The sequence below is a fragment of the Geotrypetes seraphini genome, chromosome 1 (assembly GCF_902459505.1).
Source record: "Geotrypetes seraphini chromosome 1, aGeoSer1.1, whole genome shotgun sequence".
Lineage (NCBI taxonomy): Eukaryota > Metazoa > Chordata > Amphibia > Gymnophiona > Dermophiidae > Geotrypetes > Geotrypetes seraphini.
The window spans coordinates 216,223,619-216,243,544 of record NC_047084.1 but is presented as its reverse complement, the minus strand read 5'-3'; the positions used below and the strand labels follow the sequence as shown (position 1 = coordinate 216,243,544).

The 19,926-nt window shown below is 41.9% G+C and overlaps 1 protein-coding gene across 1 annotated transcript in view; it reads right to left on the bottom strand.

Moving 5' to 3' along the window:
- NFXL1 (nuclear transcription factor, X-box binding like 1) overlaps nucleotides 1-19,926 on the bottom strand; it is a 171,261-nt gene that overhangs the window by 22,705 nt on the left and 128,630 nt on the right. The window contains exon 21 of the mRNA XM_033946064.1: nucleotides 6,682-6,768. Within this exon, the coding sequence (XP_033801955.1) occupies nucleotides 6,682-6,768 (87 nt within the window). The remainder of the gene's footprint in view (nucleotides 1-6,681; nucleotides 6,769-19,926) is intronic.

Genomic DNA, 19,926 nt, shown 5'->3' with positions numbered 1-19,926 from the left:
GATGATTTTGTCAGACTGGAGGAATTTGCATGAAGCTAAACAGGAATTACAATTGAAATTAGAAGAGCTGGAAAAGAAAAGGAATAAACAACAGCATGCCATTACAATGCTACAATGTCAGAATAAGTTGTTAATGGATAAGGTAGAAACCTATCAAAATGTAATAGAACAGTCAGCTATGCAATATGCACGATATAAATACAAGAAACGGAGGTGGAAAGTGAGTTACAGAAAAGTTAAAATCTTAATTTATCATCTGCCGAATGATTGGAATCCAAACAAACGGGATGGGAATATTTGGGATTCAAATTCTAATAACAGTGAGGAGGATATATGTGTTGAAGGAGAGCAGGCAGAAAGTTTAGAAGCAAAGCCTGTGAGGAAACAAAGATTACAGGGAAATCTGCAAACAGGAGAAAATCTAGTTAGGGAGGATGTTACTCCACATGAAATCATGGATATGATGGCACGCTTTACACAGCAGCCTGGGGAACCACTAATACAGTGGGTAGTTCGGGTACAGGAGCTGGGTGCAGCAGGGATTATGTTAGATGCCACAGATGCCCCTAAATTTGTTCAAATTTGTCAAGAAATAGCAGTGCAACATGCGTTGCGGAAGGATCCTTATCCTACAAAAAATGCCCAAAGGTCTTTATTAGAGATAATTAGTAGGGGTGTCACGAGGCGATATCCCCTTGAATCTGACTGGCCTTCCAATGATAAAGTTTGGTATACATTGAAAGATGCACAAATGAGAATTAAGGAAGAGGCTATGAAGGTAGCTTTAGTAATAGGTCACGCTGACACATATATGTCATTACCTTTTACTGTATCCATGAGAAATAAAATTATCAGGTATGCTGCACCGGCATACAAACAGGTAATTATGACTCTGTTGATCAATCAAACAGACAGGTCTATTTTGGAAGTCTTGGAAGCGGTCCGACAGTTAGGAGATCTGGGAGACTGGGGACCTCAAACTACTTTTGATAAAAAGAGGGAAGGACAATCCAATTCAAACAGGGCTAATCGAGTATCCCGAAGTGATATGTTTTTAGCATTAATAAAAGATGGGGTAAAGAGGGAAGAAATAGATGGGAAAGATACCGGGACTTTATGGAAAATGTACAAAAGTAGAGGATTAGGAAAGAAATCTATGTCTCAAGCCCAAGTAAGCAAGAGTGAGGATGTGCCAGTGCCAACTGCTCCTCCTGAGGAAACTGCTTCCACTCTTTATCCTGATTTAAAAGGGTGGAAGTGGTGGGAGGATCAATGATGTGAATACCAAGCCTCAGTTAGCTTGAACCAAATTAGAACAGTGTCCGCAGGTAGAGATAAATATTTAGTAGAAACCTGGGGAGCAACAGGTACAAGCTGTAGTGGACGCTGGGGTGTAGGAATATAAATATCAGGATTGGGGGGAAAATTATACAAGCAGGAAGAAAAAATTTTACAAATTTTAAAATTGGACAATTACCAATTTGGGATTAATCTATGGGATTCCTTGCCAGATATCCAAAAAGGGTTAACATGACAGCTTTCCGATGGAAACATGAACCAATGCATTTTTACTATCCCTATAGTGGAGAAATGTCCAGAACAATTTACATCCACTTGGCAAGGGAGGCAATATACATATACCAAACTACCACAAAAAATACTTACAGATGCCGAGAGGTGATAGAGAAAGCTAAACTTCCCTTCTCCCCAAAGTTAAAAACAGACTTGGGCCTTTTTGGATTTTTGGAGGCAACATATTTCACATCTGGGGTAACATATGGGGTTGGTTGGACAATAAAAAAGTAGAAATATTGCCAAGTGACCTTTATAATGTATAAAGTTTTGTTAGATAGTATAAGGAAGTTGCACTCCAAGTAATTTTGCAAATGTGTCTTTTACCTCAAACACTAACATTGTGAACCACTGTACCTGCACGTAAACCTCTCTTATATGTTTTATAGATTAAAGCGTCCCTGCTTGAATTTTTATGATTGTGTGACAGAACTTTGAAATGGAAGAAAATAGAAAAGAAGACCAGTAAAACTATATAGAGCAATTAACTTAAATTTCTATCTCTCTTTCTTTTAGAAGCTTATTATCTAGACATGGTCCGGAGAACCAATTTCACTGTGCCACATTTAAAATGCTTCCAGCAATGTGACCTGATAGTGGGAATCCAATGGATACCACATTTGTTTGTGACTCTTTTGATTAATAGTGTGCTTATTTACAGATTAAATTCAACCCTGAATCATTACTGATGGAAGAAAGCATGCCGGAGCTCTGTGTTTGTCTGTTTCTGTTATGTGTTGTCTGTTTTAGCTTATGGGGTACCCCAACATTGCACATTGGCCATTTCCAGAGTTTATTCCACCCCTTCTATTAGTCCAAATGGTACCATATCCCTTTCCAAAAAAGATTCCCCTACATACCAGAAAGCATCTTATGAAAACCATGCTCACAATGATTTTATGCTATGGCTCAAAGGTAATCGAGGCCAGCAGCGTGCCAGATTTTAGGAATAAATGGGACGCCCATGTGGGATCCCTACATGGGTCAGGGCAAAACATTGGCTAATCTTAAGGGCAAAGGGTCTATAGAGTGGGCAGACTTGATGGGCCTTGGCCCTTTTCTGCCGTCATCTTTCTATGTTTCTAAACAGCCCAATGATAATTTAGTTAGGGGTTATATTATAAAAGGATATCTGAAGAGAAATAATTAGAAAGCTTTATACCTGGTAAAATGGTGTTCATTGGTATTTGATATTTGCTAAATAAAATTAAAAAAAAATGGTCTCTCTTTATTTAACTTACCAGGTATAAACAGTGCAGTGCACATCTCTGACATAAGTTATTTTGGTATCACATTCTGTACGTGTGTATGGTCTCTCTTAAATGACATAATAGTTATGTCCAGAACATAAAAAGGTATATTTTCTGAATGTCCTACAGAATACCTTTAAGTACATTAGTGTTGTTTCTCTTATCTCACACAAATACTACCTTACACAGTGTCAAATGTTATCACATTCTGTACGTGTGTATGGTCTCTCTTAAATGACATAATAATTATGTCCAGAACATAAAAAGATGTATTTTCTGAATGTCCTACAGAATACCTTTAAGTGCATTAGTGTTGTTTCTCTTATCTCACACAAATACTACCTTACACACAAGTATTGTGTCACATGTTATCACCTTCTGTACATAAAGTGGTTTTTCTCCTTTTTCTCTTATACTCTCTTTTACCACTAGGGGGGTTTAATGTAATTAAAGCATTGAAGATAAACAATCATGAGGAAATATTTTCCTTGAAAAATCACGTACTGGGAAATGTTATTACACATAGACTTTCATCCTTTTGTGATAAAATTGGTCAGCTCTGCTCTCTCATTCTGATAATTTGGCTAACATGCTGGGTTAAGAGAAAATTTCACCAGACCGAGAAGATGAAGACGCAACCAGACATACAGTGCCGTGCCATGAGGCTGTTATGTGGCACCAACTGGGGAATAGAAGTGAGCCCATATCCTGCCACTTCACATTAGGGCTGGTCTCTGGAGGTGGTGCCTGAAAATTACATGAGTGAAGGCATGTGAGTGGCATAGCAAGCCTATTGAAACCGGAGCATAGCCAGACCCTAACCAAAGATGCTAAGAAAAACGGGATACCAGATAACTGCGGTGATCGATGGTGAATATGAAGCTACCCTAAATGTATGCCATGAGTAAGAGCACAAATATAATATTAATAAGATTATTAATTTTCATGATTCCCAATACGTGATACTTTCAAGTGAAAGGCCTAATTAGCAAGAAATATTAGGGAATGCAAGAACAACAGGTTTAGCACATAAGGAAATAAATTATGAAGGGAAAATTAATTTTCCCATTTTACCTTTGCTTAAAGGTAGAATAGATACTATTGTTTCTGAAATACTGGCTGGCAAAGAAGCATATTTTGACTCCAGAGTAGCAGATGTATTTAGAAGGGAAGGTGAATGGGTGACAAATACTGTACATAATTATGAACTAACGCTACGATATGATCAGTTAATGTTACATGTCGTTAATGATATCACAAAGAATTAACTTTATCGCATTGATTTAAGAACCACATCACATTCTGTACCCTTAGATAGAAAATGGTGTAAATTTTGAAATGAAACAATGTGTCTTTAGTACTGTTGAACTTGTGATTCCTGCTAGTCAAGCTCCCTTTTCAGTATGTTTACAGAATGTTAATGTGTTGCAGTGAGCAACTGAATTTTGAAATAATAACTTGCATTCTGTGGCAGATCATATTGAAACTACCACTGCAGTGATATGGCATAAAAGGAGTTTCTTCATTTTGTACTCTATAAATTTGTTTAACTATCTTTTAACCTTTCTTAATTGTCGGACACTCTCTCCCTTAATTCGGAGGACTTCTAAATTTGGAGAAGCAAACTTGAGTATCCAGGAGTGGAATGTTATACCCCAGCATATTACTGATAATTTTGTTCAGAATATTATATGTCTACTCAAGTCTGCTTACCTGAACTCCTGAACCTTAGTGTTACCTTGACAACATCAAATGCTTTACTAAGAACCCAACAGCTTTTCCCTAAATTCAGTTGCCTGCGTACCACTCAAATAACATCAGTAAGGACAGACCTGGGTGTTACCAAAACAGAGAACAAAAGAGCAAGACCAGCCGTTTACTAGTCCCTGCAACACCTCATTAACGCCAGATGGGACCTGAATGTTATCCAAACAAAGGAACTGGCCAGGGGGGGTAACTGAAATTCAGCATGCTACCGATATGAATCCACAAGTCTGTTTATCTGACATTTTGACCTCTTTGACCTGAATGTTGCCCAAACAACTTCAAAGGGACCGACCTGGGGTGTGCCTGAATCAAAGGACGCTGTTACTGCAGGACCAGCTGTTTAACTCAGCAGCTTATAAGGACGGAATTCTGCTCCTAGAATCCAGAATCCTAGCCGGCTATCCAAGACGTCAGGTCTAAAGGGGCAGACTCCTGTGTCCTACTCGCCTATCCATTGAGGGATTCCGAATGGTGAAGGGAGGGTTTACGTGAGATACGGTGATGCTAATTTATTCTTATATATATATATATATATATATTAAAGTGTTATTGTTTATGCTTTATATTGTCTGTGTGTTTTTCTGAGTATCTCTGATCATCCCACTTGACAGAAATTAGTGGCGGAACAGTCCTGAAAGTGGCTAGAGACAAAGAAGAGTGACCAAATCCAGCATTAGCAGAGTGGATAAAATTGATGGTTTAAAAATAATGGATTTTTAAATTTTACCTCAGATTTTTTTTTTAATAAAATGCTTTTTGGGGGGCAACATCTATCCTAAAAATAGTATTCTATTTAAGGAAAGATTGGGTAATTACTTGATAATCTTCTTTCTGGAAAAAGGGCATATAAGTCCTGACAATAGGTGATAGGCCCATATCGAGTTTTATTGCAGATGGAAGAAATTTACATTCTTCAGCTCCACCTCCTTCTCTAGTATTTATTCATTCATTCATTCATTCATTTCTCCCAGGAGAGCTCAGAATGGTTTACCTAAATTTATTCAGGTACTCAAACATTTTTCCCTGTCCGTCCCTGCGGGCTCACAATCTATCTAATGTACCTGGGGCAATGAGGGGATTAGGTGACTTGCCCAGGGTCACAAGGAGCAGCGTGGGTTTGAACCCACAATCCCAGGGTGCTGAGGCTGTAGCTTTAACCACTGTTCTCCCTTCAATTTGTACCATAGCAACTGAACAGCCCTGAAACAAAGAAATGAGAAGGAGAGGGAACAGGGAGTTTCTCTGCTAAAATAATTCTGTTCTGCTCTGTAGCAAATAGAAAAACAAGATTAAACAACACCTTAAACAACCTAGGTGGAACGAACAGAGACCAACCATCAAAAAGCAAACAGAATTAAACTTATAAAGCTTTTTGAGTCTCATTTACTGGTTTGTTTGGTTGGTTTTAAAAAAAAAATCTTATAGGAGTCTTCTCCCTCCCCGAAATATTGCAGGCCTCTCCCTGGGCTTACCTTAAGCCCTGCTGATCTGGTGGTGAGCCAGAGCAAAAGTGATCCTCCTAGGCTCGTGCCCCAAGCAGTCTCACTATTCAAAATGAATGACGCGAGTTCCCACAGTTGTTGCTAAGTTTATTTACTGCCTTTTCATAAAGAGATTCACCCAAAGTGCTCACAATAGATTGAGCAGTAATCAGGTATTCTAAGTATTTTCCCTATCCGTTCTTGCAGGCTCACAATCTAACTTTGGCACCTGGAGCAATGGAGGGGATTAAGTGACTTGCCCAGAGTCATAAGAAATAGGCTGGGATTAAACTCACAACCTCAGGGTGCTGAGGCAGCAGCTCTAACCACTAGGCTACTCACTGACGCAAGTTCGGTTTATATTCAAGCCAACCTCCCCCCTTTTTTTTGGGGGGGGGAAGGTTACCTCAGTTTATATTCGGATGGGTTTATATTCTAGTATATACAGTATTTAATCTCAAAAGTTTATGCAGAATTACATTGTATATAAAAACCAGCTGTGTAACTGTTTCAAACAGCAGAATATGCATTCATATTTGTAAAGTCTTGAAAAAGAATTTCACATTTTTTTCTTTTCCTGAATTAGTGATAAAATACATAAGAGACATTACCTCAAATTCTTTCTTTTTCAGTTCCTTGCACACAGTGTCACATTCTAGGGAGCCTTGGGATTCATATGCTTTGCTGCATTGAAGCTCCTGCAAGAAAGATTATTTCTTAAGAGATAAATATACACATCTCTGAACAGACTACTGAAATTGCCCTCTTACAGTATATGGGAAAGAAAGATTAGGTTCTTACCTGGATAATCTTCTTTCTGTTAATATACACAGGAGTCTGTACATTAGGTGATCAAACATGTTTGCAAACTGTTGCAGAAGGATGTCAATCACATCGTCAGCTCTTTTGCCTCTAACATGGAGTATAGCGCCCTCTTCAGTTTGTATCAAGTAATTGATCTCTACGGAAGAAGAGAGATGGAGGGGTACGGGGAACTTCCCAGAAGATATATTTCTGTTCTGCTCTGTTAAACTCATGAAAAAGAATAATAATTAGCATGAACTTGACATACAGTGGTGTGCAAAAGTCCTGCATCACATGGTGAAATTCAAATATTTAGTCACTGATTAAAGCTTGGAATAGAATTATCACTCACAAGCATCTGGTGAAGCTGGTCCACTCTATGCCTAAAGGTGTTGGCTTCTCCACAAGAACAAAGGCTGGCCAATCAAATACTGAAAGCAGTAGACAGGAAAAAACAGCCCTGTTCAGAGCTAACTATAGAAATAAAAGTAAAACTAATAGTAATTTAGCACTACAATTTAATATCATTCAGCCATACGAACACAATACATTATCATTGCCAATGTTCAGCAAAATTTCTCTGGACTGAAAATTTATTTATGTACAACAATTTTTTATTGGTTTTTAAGGAAAACACAAACAAGCACATGGAGCACAGCCCCAGACCAAAACACATAAGCAAGTAAACAGCGCAGTCCCCCCCCCCCCCACCACCTGAAACAGGAAGCAACCTCCGGAATGCAGTACAAAATACTAAGACCACAGCAAGAAAGTAGACCGCATACCCCCCAGATAATAACCCAACATTTAGACAAAGCAAGAAATAAAACAGTGTATTACAACAGCAATTCCAATAGGAAATGAAAACAACAGCTCAATGAACCAGACTATAATACCCCCACCCCCCAATCCCTACACAAATTGTTACTGCAGTAAATACTTTGAACTCTGCGAGTCTTCCGAGATATATCTCCCGAATGCCAAGAATCGAGAGAACAAGCAAACCCCAACCAGATAGAGCAAAGAGAGAGAGGAAAAAAAAACCCCACCCCTCCCCTCACGCACACCCCACGACCTCACTCACCCTCTGGTACAACCCCAAATTTAAGAAAGAGAATTTAGGACCTCACTGAATGCCCGTGGGGCTAAAGATTGAATGTAGGGGTCCCAAATCTGAAGGAATTGTCTTTTACGCTTACAGCTGGCAAAGGCTATTCTCCGCTCAAAAAGCAAAAGTGTATGAAGTCTATTTCTCCGAGCCCAAAAGGAGGGAGCCAAATCAGTGGTTCACACCAACAGGATGATTTTTTTCCCCAGAACTCCAACCCGCCTCATAAACTGACGTTGTCCCCACAAGGGAAGCCGAAATGTCTCATACTTGTCCAGCAAGAGGCCAGCTGCTGACAACGGTAAAGGGTAATCATAAAGGGACTCCACATAGCGAACCAAGAGTCTCCAAAACCATTAACCTTGGGACACAACCAAAAGGCATGAATAAACGAATGAACATGGAAGGTACATTTCTGATAGTTGGGAGATGGTACAAACTCCGAATGATGGAGCTGGCTCTGTCTATAATATGCCCGATGGAGCTCCCGAAATTGACACTCACGTAAGTCAGCATTAACCAAAATGCTCAGAATTAGTCTAATCAAAGCTTCCAAATCCAACGATGATGGGGGAATACCCAAATCAGTACACCATCTCTCCAGTAACTCCCCCCCTACGCTTAGGGGTGGAGTAAGACTCTGACACTATGAAACCCAGAGACAGTGAAGCCAACTTCCAAGTAGGCTTGTAACACCTCCTGAAAATAGGCCGCAATGGGAAATGACAAATTAACCTGATCCAGAGAGCCAATGTGGTGTTGCAGCTGTTTGAAGGCCAAAAAATCCCCCAGGGAGAACCGATACCGAGCCTGCAGTTCCACCCATGACAGTAGTGTGCCATTGGCACGTAACACATGGTGTAAAAGAATGAGGCCCCGAGAGCAGAGGTTCCGAAAATTGGCATTATCCGATCCTGGTGAGAACTGAACATTGCCCTGGATAGGCGGATAACCAGTCACCCAGGGATTACCTCCCCATGTGCCCACTAGAAAAGCCCAAATGTCCCACAATGACCACAAAAGGAGACTACGTTTGAAACCTGCGGGAAGGTGGCACTGGGACACATGAAGGAGAGACAAAATATTCTAGGGAGCAAACAAAGCCGCCTCCAACTGTTTGGGAGTATAATGCTGATGATCCGAAAACCAGTCTCCCAAATGACGCATCAAGCAGACTAGATTATAAGCCCGGAAATCAGGGAGGCCCAAACCTCCACACCGCCAAGCTCCCACCATATAGTTAAATGCCAGTTTCGGTTTTTTCCCCTTCCAACAAAAACGGAAGACCAGGGAATATAGCCTCTGGATGTCCTTCTTCAAAAGCGACAATCGTAATAGCTGCAACACTAAGGCACATCTTTATCACATACAGTAATTGAACATATGTAGTAGAATGGAAAATTAAATAAGATAATAAATAACAAATGGTTACATAGCTTAAAATGCATCAAACAAGTCAATCGATGCAGGACTTTTGCACACCATTGTAGATGTATCAATGAACCAACCTGCTATGTGCAAATAGCATTAACACATAGAGCCCCAAAACTCTACAGACTCATTACTTTATAGGTAATTTATTCATACATGCTTACCCAACTGATAGGAGAAGAACTCCAGCTCCAGACTATAGGCAAAAAGCAGGCGAACTGCAAAATTTACAGGGCGGGCCGTACAGACTCCTGTGCATATTAATAGAAAGAAGATTATCCAGGTAAGAACTTAATGTTTCATTCTGTTACCTAAACACAGAAGTCTGTACATTAGGTGTACCAAAGCAGTGTCAGATGTCTAGGGTGGGACAAATGAGGCTGCCTGCAAGATTGAAGACTCAAATGCAGGTTCCTGTCAAGCAGCCATATCCACTCTGTAAAACCTTGTAAAGATATGGAGAGTAGACCAAGTAGCCATCTCTGCAGGTGGAGCTACCCAGAACTCCACCCACAAAGAGACCACACTTCTGATCGAATGAGTTTTGAGATAAACAGGTGGCTTCTCGCCACAAAACGAAATTGTCATGCAAATCCATCTGGTGATAGAAGCCTTGGAAGCTGGTTTGCCTTGTCTTGACTGACTGGTTAGAACAAAAAATGGTCAGAAAGTCGAGAATCATTGTTCCTTTCCAGGTAGTGGAATAAAACTCTTCGCCTATCCAACTTCTCAATATCTTATCTTGTTTAGGCGTACCCATAGGCTGAAAAGTAGGCAAACGAACCTCTTAGTTGATGTAAAAGACTGACACAGTCTTCTGTAGAAAGGAAGTTACTGCACACAGAGAAACTCCAGCTTCTGTAAATCCCAAGGAAGGACTCTCTGCAGGAAAGAGCCTGCAATTCCAAGGTCCGTCTCGCTGAGACTACTGCCACCAGATATACCATCTTCACAAGAGGATGAAGATGAGTCTCTTGGAGAGATCATATAGAGGTTTAAGAAAGGCCCTTCAATATGATATTAAGATTCCAGAATGGGAAAGGCTGATGCAATGGAAGTTACAACCTGAACGCCCTCTTAAAAGACCGGGTTACATCCAGTTGAGATGCCAGTGATAGCTTTCCCTCTCAAGCTTGGAAGCACTGCTAGTCCAGCTTGTAGAAATGCCAGGATCACAGGAATTGGGGTCTCAAAAGACTTTACCTGATCTTTGCCACACCAGAGCTGGAAAGCCTTACAGGTTTTGACGTAAGCTGCAAACGTCAATGGCTTCTTTGCTCAAAGAAGTGTCAAAATGATTACCTCTGAATAACCCTTGCAGGTTAAGGTCATGCACTCAAGAGTCATGCCGTAAGACCAAAGTGTGCTGGGTTCTCCATGGGAATTGGCCCCTGAATGAAAAGTCCTGCATGAACTGGTAGCTTGATGCATCTGTCTCATCGAAGACACACTAGATCCACATACCAAGGCTAGTGAGACCAGTTTGGGGTACCAGGATCACAAGTCTTAGGTGATTCTGAAGATGACCCGACCCACTATGGGCCACGGTGGAACCAACGTATCCAACTCTTCTCATTTCATCTCTTTGGCTGTAGAAGTGATTCACCTTCACGTTCTTGGCTGAAGTCATCAAGTGTGACCCATCAGACTCCGTGCCTGCAGAGGCATCGGTCAGGGTAGGCAAGAAGGGGGGTAGAAAGACCAGGAAGGGTATATACAAAGACCGACCTGGCCACTGCGCTAATTCCCAGAAGCCTACTAATTCTCCTGAGTTGGAGTCTGTGGAGCATGTGTGTCCACTAGGTGGAGCCAGTAAGGCTAAGAACTCACCAGGCATAAGATATTCAGGTCACCACCAGGGGAGCCCAAGAGCTGTTCTAGTGCCTGCTGACTCAGCTAGATCAGGGAGTTGCCCTGCTCTAGAAAAGGCAGCAAGTTGGGAGAAACAATTAGGCAAGCTAGGGAGAAGGATCAGGTTCCTTTCCCAGGATGACTCCCCTGGTCCAGGCAGAGGTGAGACCAGTACACCTATGGAGGTAATAGAGGCTGGAGACACTTTGAATCTGCAAGCTGTGGATGAAGAAACTCCTATGGATTTACAAGGGAGCTTGCCTGAAGAGTTCCTTCAATATCCTGAACCGATGGAGGTTGGATTTACTTCCAGGTGCCAATAATGATTTGCAGCACAGTGAGTTTTTGTTGGGACTTTCTGTTTTTGGAACTCTGCATTTTGTGTGTGAATATTTGAAGCTGAGAGTGTTTGATTGGGGTGAGGTTTGCAAACACCCTGGGAGGGAATTTTGATAGCTATTTGAAAAGCTGTTTTTGTAAGGCAAACCTGAGACACATCTGAATTTACCCAGCAGTGCTGCCAAGGCTGCTGGAGGCTTCTTTTTGGAAACTGTAAGCATTGCACAGAACTGAGCAGAGAACTGTATTGTTGGTATTATAACCTACTTGGGAGCAGGCTGAGAACACATTGTAGCAATTAGCTTTGAGGAGAGCAGGAGCTCAAGAACATTGTTTTCCCTTGTTGGGAAAGAGAGAAAACTTGAACTTTTATTTTGCTTTTACTATTCTTGTTTTGACTTTGGGATTCTTTTGACAAAGCTCTTTTGACCATTTTGCGTATGCACATCTTGACTTTATTTTTGATAGTAAAGTTCACATTATTATACAACTCTGGTTGTGTGTTCTTGCTAAGTTCCTCTGTTCACTCCAGTCCTGCAGGGTAACTCCAGGCAGGGTCACACATCAGAGTATTTCTTTAGGTTAACCACTAGTAGTGCTATTGAGTCCCGATCTCGGGCAGCAGAGCGGTTGCACAAGTAAAATCACTAGTCTTCTGCAGGGTTCCACAACGAGGTTGAATGCTCTTCGCAACAGTGACCACTTCTCTGGGTCTAGAGTCTGCCGGCTGAGAAAGTCAACCTGTACATTTTCCACTCCTGTTACATGGCCTGTGGAAAGTGCCTGAAAATGAGCTTCTGCCCACTTGAACATCTGGCCTACAGACATAATAGGGCACTTCAAATAAGCCAGCGCGGTGGCATTGGTGAAGAACCTTCTGAATGCCTTTCCTTCTAGATGATTTATGGACCACTTTCCCTACTGGAGGGTCCATTTGCCCTATACCGTATGACAGCTTCAACAGCCCCCCCCCCCCAGCCAAACAAGATAGAGTCAGTCATTAGGGTCACCCATGGGGAGATTCTGAGAGGCATGCCATTCAATAAGTACCCTTGGAGCAGGAAATCCTGGAGTGGGCACATATGCACTCTTGTCCAGGGAACTATTTCCAGGGTGGCCTCCACTGAGCCCAGCACCTGGAGGTAATGCAAAGTGTATGATTCGGCATTGCTAAGAGCTCTGAAATTTGCTTTTTTTTGTTTGCGTGGCTCAGGAAGAAAGACGTGGCCTTTCATTGTGTCGAAGCAGACTCCCAAATACTCCAAGAATTGGGTCAGCTCTAGATGACTCTTCTTGAAGTTGATTATCCAATCCAGATCCTGTAGGTGATCCACAACTTGTCGCAGTGCCTGCTCACTCTCCAGCCTTGATAGAGCTCTGATCAGCCAATCATCCAGGTATAGGTGTACTTGTATCCCCATCCTGTGGAGGTGATCTGTGACCACCACCATCACCTTAGTGAAGGTGCATGGGGCCATTACCAACCCAAAATGTAGAGCTGCAATCTGGAAATGCCTTTGAAGGACATGGAATTTCAAATATTTCCTGTGGTCTGGGAAAATAGGAAAATGAAGGTACGCCTCCATCATATCCAGGGAGGCTAGGAATTCCCCCAGGGCCACTGCTGCAATGACTGACCAAACAATCTCCATGTGGATGTGCAGTAGTTTCAGCGCCGCATTTATGGACTTTAGGTTCAGGATTAGTCTCCGGTATTTGGTACCTTTCTTGGGTACTATGAAGTATATACAGTATCTGCCAAAGCCCACTTCTTCTTTGGGAACCGGTTCTATGGCTTGCATGTCCAATAGCCTTTGCAACGTTGCTTGGACCCTGGCCTCTTTTTCTGGCTGGCCGACTGGAGAATTGATGAACAGATCTGAAAGAGGGTGACAGAACTTGATCTTGTGACCCTTTTGAATAAGATCTAGGACCCAGAATGTTGACAGCCTCCCGCCAATGTGTGGGGGCCCTGATAACATCTCTGTGCAGAGAAACCTGCATAGTAGTGATGGGAAAGTTGTGAGGAATGAAAATTGTCTTTGCCTCCCCTGGCGGGTCAGTGAGGTCTGTTGTCTGGAGATTATGTGCGGCAATCCACCATGCTGATCAGAAGGTGGTCTAAGCTTTTACCAAATAGCATCTGCCCTTTGAAGGCAATCTAAGCCACCAAAGTCACCATCTGCCCTTTGAAGGCAATCTAAGTCACCAAAGAGAAGGGATAACTAAAATTAAATATATAGGAAGGAAATGTTCAAATGCATATATAAGAAAGCCCTTCTCTGATCAAAAATAGTAATTATTTGAACTGAAAGCTTAAAAACATCAAAATACACTTCAAGTGAGAGGATCTAGTATATGCTTCAGACCTGGAGACTTCATGAGATATTGAAACTCACGAAGAGTAGTCTCACCGACCAATCATTGCATATACATATTTTGAACTTTTTAAAAAAACTGCTCAGACTCTAATATATTCAAAACATTTGCAAAAAATGTAACTAAAAAAAAAAAGCCAAACTTACTCTACAAGACTTAGATAAATTTTGGGTTTTTTAAAAAGTTTTTGTAAAGCCTATTGAACATATTAGAGTTCAAGCAGTTTTAGTTCAAAATATGTATATACAATGATTGGTTAGTGAGACTACTCTTCTTGAGTTTCAACAACTCATGGAGTCTCCAGGTCTCTGAGCATATACTAGATCCTCTCACTCAAAGTATATTTTGATGTTTTTAAGCTTTCAGTTTAAATAATTACTATTTTTGATCAGAGAAGGGCTTTGAAGGGTAGTCTGCTTAAAGTGGCTTTGGAGGTTGAATCACCCGCCCACTGCCTGATCTAGAGCATCCTACGAACTGAAACGGCATACACCAACACCTTGCTCTTGACTCTGCCATCATATCCCACATCATCTGATACATAATCCACCCCCTCCAGCACCAGCTGTGGGCAGACGTCCTCCTCCCCAGCAGGATTCTGCCTGAGCCTGGTGTGGCAAGCACATGGTATAAACGAGGCTGTCGCAGCAGCTTTGATCCCCAAAACTAACGCTTCAAATTGCCTCTTAAGAACCATGTCCACCTTTTGATCTTGTGCATTCTTTAACATTACTCCTCCCTCACTAGGGAGGGAGGTGCATTTAGTTACTTGAGCCACCGCGGAATCCACCTCTGACTGACTAAACAGCTGCTAAAATTCTAGAGCCATAGGGTAAAGTTTGGACATAGTTTTAGCCATCTTTAGGGAGACTCCAGAGTCTCCCATTGCTCAAAGACCAGCAAAGTGATGTCTGGATATGCAGGAAAATGGTGAGCATTTCTTCTTTTCATGACCATGCATTGTGAGGTGGATGGCTGCTGAGGCTCTATTTCAACTCCCTGAGCGCATCTGTAATAACATGTTGAACGATGGTCAATTTGAAAAGCTGCCGCATCGATGGTCTTCTCCTTGATTGAATGCAACTATCACCTTTTGACTTCCGGTCCCTGACAGGGAACCAGAATTCTCCAGGAAAGCAGCTGAGGCCTGGAACAATAAAGGCATGGAGTCTGACCTCCAATCCTCCCAAGTCCTGTTCCGTTTGGTCATTTAGGCTAGGAAACAGTTTTCTCCATAAAGGGGAGACCTACAGAAGAGGGATCTCTTCCTGGCTCACTGTCGGAGCACTCCCAAACAGCACATCCCAGACCCATCAAATAAGCTTTCCACAGGAGATTCAAACTCTGGAGCAACTCCTTGAACAAGTGACCCAACAGACTTCTGCAGGACCTCAGACTGACTTCTCTTGGGTTTCACAGTGTCCACCACTTGTGTTTCATGCCTTTGCTATTTGTGGTCTTCAGAAGGAATTTTCTCCCTGCCAATCAGATCCCCTGCAGTTCCCCAGCCCTAGGAAATTCAGAAGAGACTAAACCAGAGGCTCCCAACCGTCCCTCATGTGCCCTACAGCACGGACACTCCTCAGCTGATCTTCCAGTGCAAAACTGGTATGTTATAGGGGCAGAACAGCCTGAGGAGTCCATCCCAGTCAAGATTGAACCAAACCAATGGGTTCTGAGGCAGATGGAGGCTTTAGGGAAAAATAAAAAAGAAAGTTTAAAATCTAAGATAGTTGCTGCCAGCGAATTCACACCAAAAATGGCCCTTGGGTGTTCCCCTGAAGGTCAAACAATTCAGGGAAAGGTTTTTGAAGGAGGGGTACCTCAGCTTTGGCCCCAGAAATCCTTAAAAAATACTTTTTCTGACAACCCCTCCCCCCCATTTTCCCCATAGGAAATAATGGGCAGTACTCACTGTGCTTTGCTAGTACCTGCCTATGTCAGCTTTGTTGCAGCCTGAGTGAATGGAGAAGACTTTCTGCCTCAAGATGATAAAGGGTATGAACTCCTGTCATATGAGGAAAGACTAAAAAAGGTTAGGTCTCTTCAGCTTGGAAAAGAAACGGCTGAGGGGAGATATGATTGAAGTCTACAAAATCCCGAGTGGAGTAGAATGAGTACAAGTGGATCGATTTTTCACTCTGTCAAAAATTAGAAAGCCTAGGGGACACTCGATGAAGTTACAGGGAAATACTTTTAAAACTAATAGAAGGAAATTTTTTTTCACTCAGAGAATAGTTAAGCTCTGGAACACTTTGCCAGAGGTTGTGGTAAGAGCAGATAGTGTAGCTGGTTTTAAGAAAGGTTTTGGACAAGTTCCTGGAGGAAAAGCACATAGTCTGTTATTGAGAAATACATGGGGGAAGCCACTGCTTGCCTTGGATTGGTAGCATGGAATATTGCTACTCCTTTGGTTTTGGCCAGGTACTAGTGACCTGGATTGGCCACCATGAGAACGGGCTACTGGGCTTGATGGACAATTTGGTCTGACCCAGTAAGGCTGTTCTTATGTTCTAGGTTCTTATGCCTCAAATCTTTGTTGAAAACAATCCACAATTGCAGATCTTCAGGATGCCAGTCAGACACCAACTGAGAACTCCTCCCCCACAGATCCTCGCAGCACAACAAGGGGAGATTAAAACTCAGTCAGCTCCTTGAAACCCAAAGGGATTCACACATGAGCTCTACAGCCTGTGCTCAAGCCTCTGATAAATCAGAAGGCGAGCTGGCCCCATGGGAACAGAGGTCAAGCCTCAAAGAAGCATGAAGCAGGCTGGCTCTACAGGTACACCTGGGAGTTGCCCTGCGAGTTGCATCTTGCCCTCGCAGAGTCTGCATCCTCTCCCAGGCAGACTAGCCTTCCCCAAAATGGGGTCCTCTTGTCACCGAAGTCTCACAAAACAGAAGAAAAATACCTTAAAATAATTTTTAAAAACTGAACAGAGCAGATCAGAATACTACTTCTCAGTTTGCTTGCAAAAAGAAAACCTGAAGAGGGCACTAGACTTCACTGGTAAAGGAGGAGGAGTTGAAAGATGTGATTGACTTTCTTCTGCAACAGTTTGTGAGCATGGGTTGATCACCTGACTCCTGCATTTATGTAACTGAAATTGTGTTAATCAAAAAGAAACTCCTTAGTGATGGAGAGAACCATTTTAAAATCAAGTGTATTTAAATGACAGTATTTTGAAAGTAATTAATCCACAGAATCTCTGGCTTGGAAGTCCAGAGAGATTCCAATTTTTATTAGAAGTGAAAGTTAAGCTTATCTTTAACCTCTGAACAATGAGGTTTGAATAAAAGTAAACAACTTTTTAAAGCATGTTTCTTTAACTTCTAATTTAGTTCACATTAGCATTTCATTAGCTAAAAATATGCCAGGCTACCCAAAACCAATTCAATGCTAAAAATAAAAATAATTAGTGCTAATTTGTACTGAGGGCAAAAAAACCCTAATCTTCATTCCAAAACTTTCATAAGGCAATGAAGCATTTCATCCTAAGTTATATCTGAGAGGGTACAATATATAAATGCTCAAGCTTCACTCAGGGATCTATTCACTAAACTGTCTTAGGGGATTATTTAATAAGCTGCACCAATGTTTTCCAGTTAATGTGCAGTTGCCTTTTGGTTATCTCATCATAAAGTTGGTCCTTAATCCTGCCAAGTCTGAAGAACTTTGGCAGTCAAGTAATCACTCCTCATTGCCTTTTCAACCATCCATTAATTTAAGTATTTTTATTTCTTATATACCGTTTATATCCTAAGTGGTTTACATTCAGCATCCATTTCAGTTAAAGATATTATTCTTTCACTAGGGGTGCCTCCGACAGCTCTCAGGAGAATCAGGTCTGTTAAACTATTCCTAGACGCTCTGGTTTTCAAAACAATAGTATGAACTCTCATTTCAACACATTTGGATTAATTTAATTCTTTACAAGCTGGCCTTCTTCATTATTTCATTAGAAGCATTCCACCTATTCAAAATACCATTGTGAAATTTATATATATGGTGAATGGATACGATCATGTCAGACAATTCTCTTACAAACAGCACTGGTTGCCAATTCATTATAGGACACAATTTGAATCAGTTACTTATTCACAGAGCTTACTATACTGGTCTACCATTCTGTTTTCTTTGTTTATCCCTTACCAACCCACCTGCACACTTCATTCTCCTAACACAGATCTCTTGATGATCCTGGCAAACGCAAAACTGAGATTAGATTCTTTTCACTCCAAGGCTTTTTGCCTGGTCCCCTCCTTATGGAAACTGCTACCCTTGGATCTTTGCCTAAAATCATCCATCAAAAAATGTAATGCTTTACTTAATGCCTGGGTGTTCTCCCAAGCATATTCCTATGTGGATAATTTGCCTTTGGTCTATCTGCTTTTCCTCCAGTTTTAGTCTTCCGTTATACCTACTGTGTTCAATTTTATATTACAGACATTATTGTTGTGCTATTCAGGTCCTTTCTTTTTCTCGTTTTGTATGTCTTGATCTTTTTCGATTTTAATTGGAGTCTTATTCTTTTCCTGTTATGTACTCATGTTATATACCAACAAGATGTATTCCTCAAATGTGAGGTTAAGCAAATACTTTCACAAATAAATAGTCAAAATATATGCACAGTAATCTTTGCATCAACAATTGAAGGCACTCTCAACATCTTTCCATAGAACTTACATGGGAAAAATTTAGTTTTACTATATAGTACATTCACTGAATTGCAAATTTTTTTATGCATTTAGCTATGGCTACATCCATTTAGATCAGGGTACCCCAACTACCAGGCCGACCAGTACCGGGCTGTGTCAAACTGGGCTGCACAGAAATTTTTATTTCATTTACATTACAGGTAGTCCCTGGGTTCTGGCCAACTCCCTCCTCCCAGCCACACTTCTCTTCACAAAGCCACGAGCAGCGACTCCTACACACTGCCTGTGGCTGACCCGGAAGTCTTCTTTCCAGGCCTCCAGGTCAGCCGCAAGCTGTGTGTAGGAACCGCAGCTGTAGCTCTGTGAAGAGAAGTGTGGCAGGGAGGAGGGAGCTGGCCAGAATTGGTAAACACCAACGGGAGGGAGGCATGAACTTGGGACACAGAACAGAGGGAGGAAAGGACGAAGAGGGATATGTTGGGACATGAGAGAGAAGAGACGCATTGTGACACAGAAAGGAGAGAGAAAGCACAAACTTCAGACAAAGGAAGGAAAGAAGGAAGGGGCATGAACTTAGGACATATGATGGAAGAATGGAGGGAGTGAGGAAAAGAGATGTTGAGGTGGGGGAAGGAATAGAAAGAGAGAACTGTTGGGCATGGGTGTCTGAGTGAGAGGGAAAGGGAGATGGCACACATGGGGAAATGAAGAAAGAGGGGAATTGTTGAACATAGGGAGTGAGAGAGAAATATTGGACAGTGTGATGGGAGAGAAGTGAGGTACAGATATATGGGGGCAGAGACAGATGAGAGGGAGAAATGTTGGATGTAGTGGTGGAGAGAGAACAGTGAGATGGATAGAAAGGGATGCAAGAGGGGCCTCAAGGAGGTGGAGAAGGTGGGAAGTATACTAGGATCAGACTTTGGGAGGGAAAAAATATTGCTCAGAGGGAAGGCTTCCAGGTTAGCTGCGGGCAGCGTGGTGGGAGGGAGGGAAGAATGTTGGACATGGTAGTGAAGGCAATGGAAGGAGAGATGTGGCATGGTGTTGGACAGGGTTTATATTCAAGTGCCCTGCTTTGCACCCTGCCTTTCCTCCCTCCTTCCTTCCTTCCCTACCCAGCTCCTCGATGTCCTCTACTGGCCTGCCTGAAGCTCTGGTGGTTCAGTGATGAGCCAAGATGGGAGAAATCCTTCCTGTGTCCTGTCCTGGCTGACTCTAAGCCACACCGTCTCCCTGACCCTGTAGACCTTACCTTTAATGCCATGGTGGTCTAGCATGA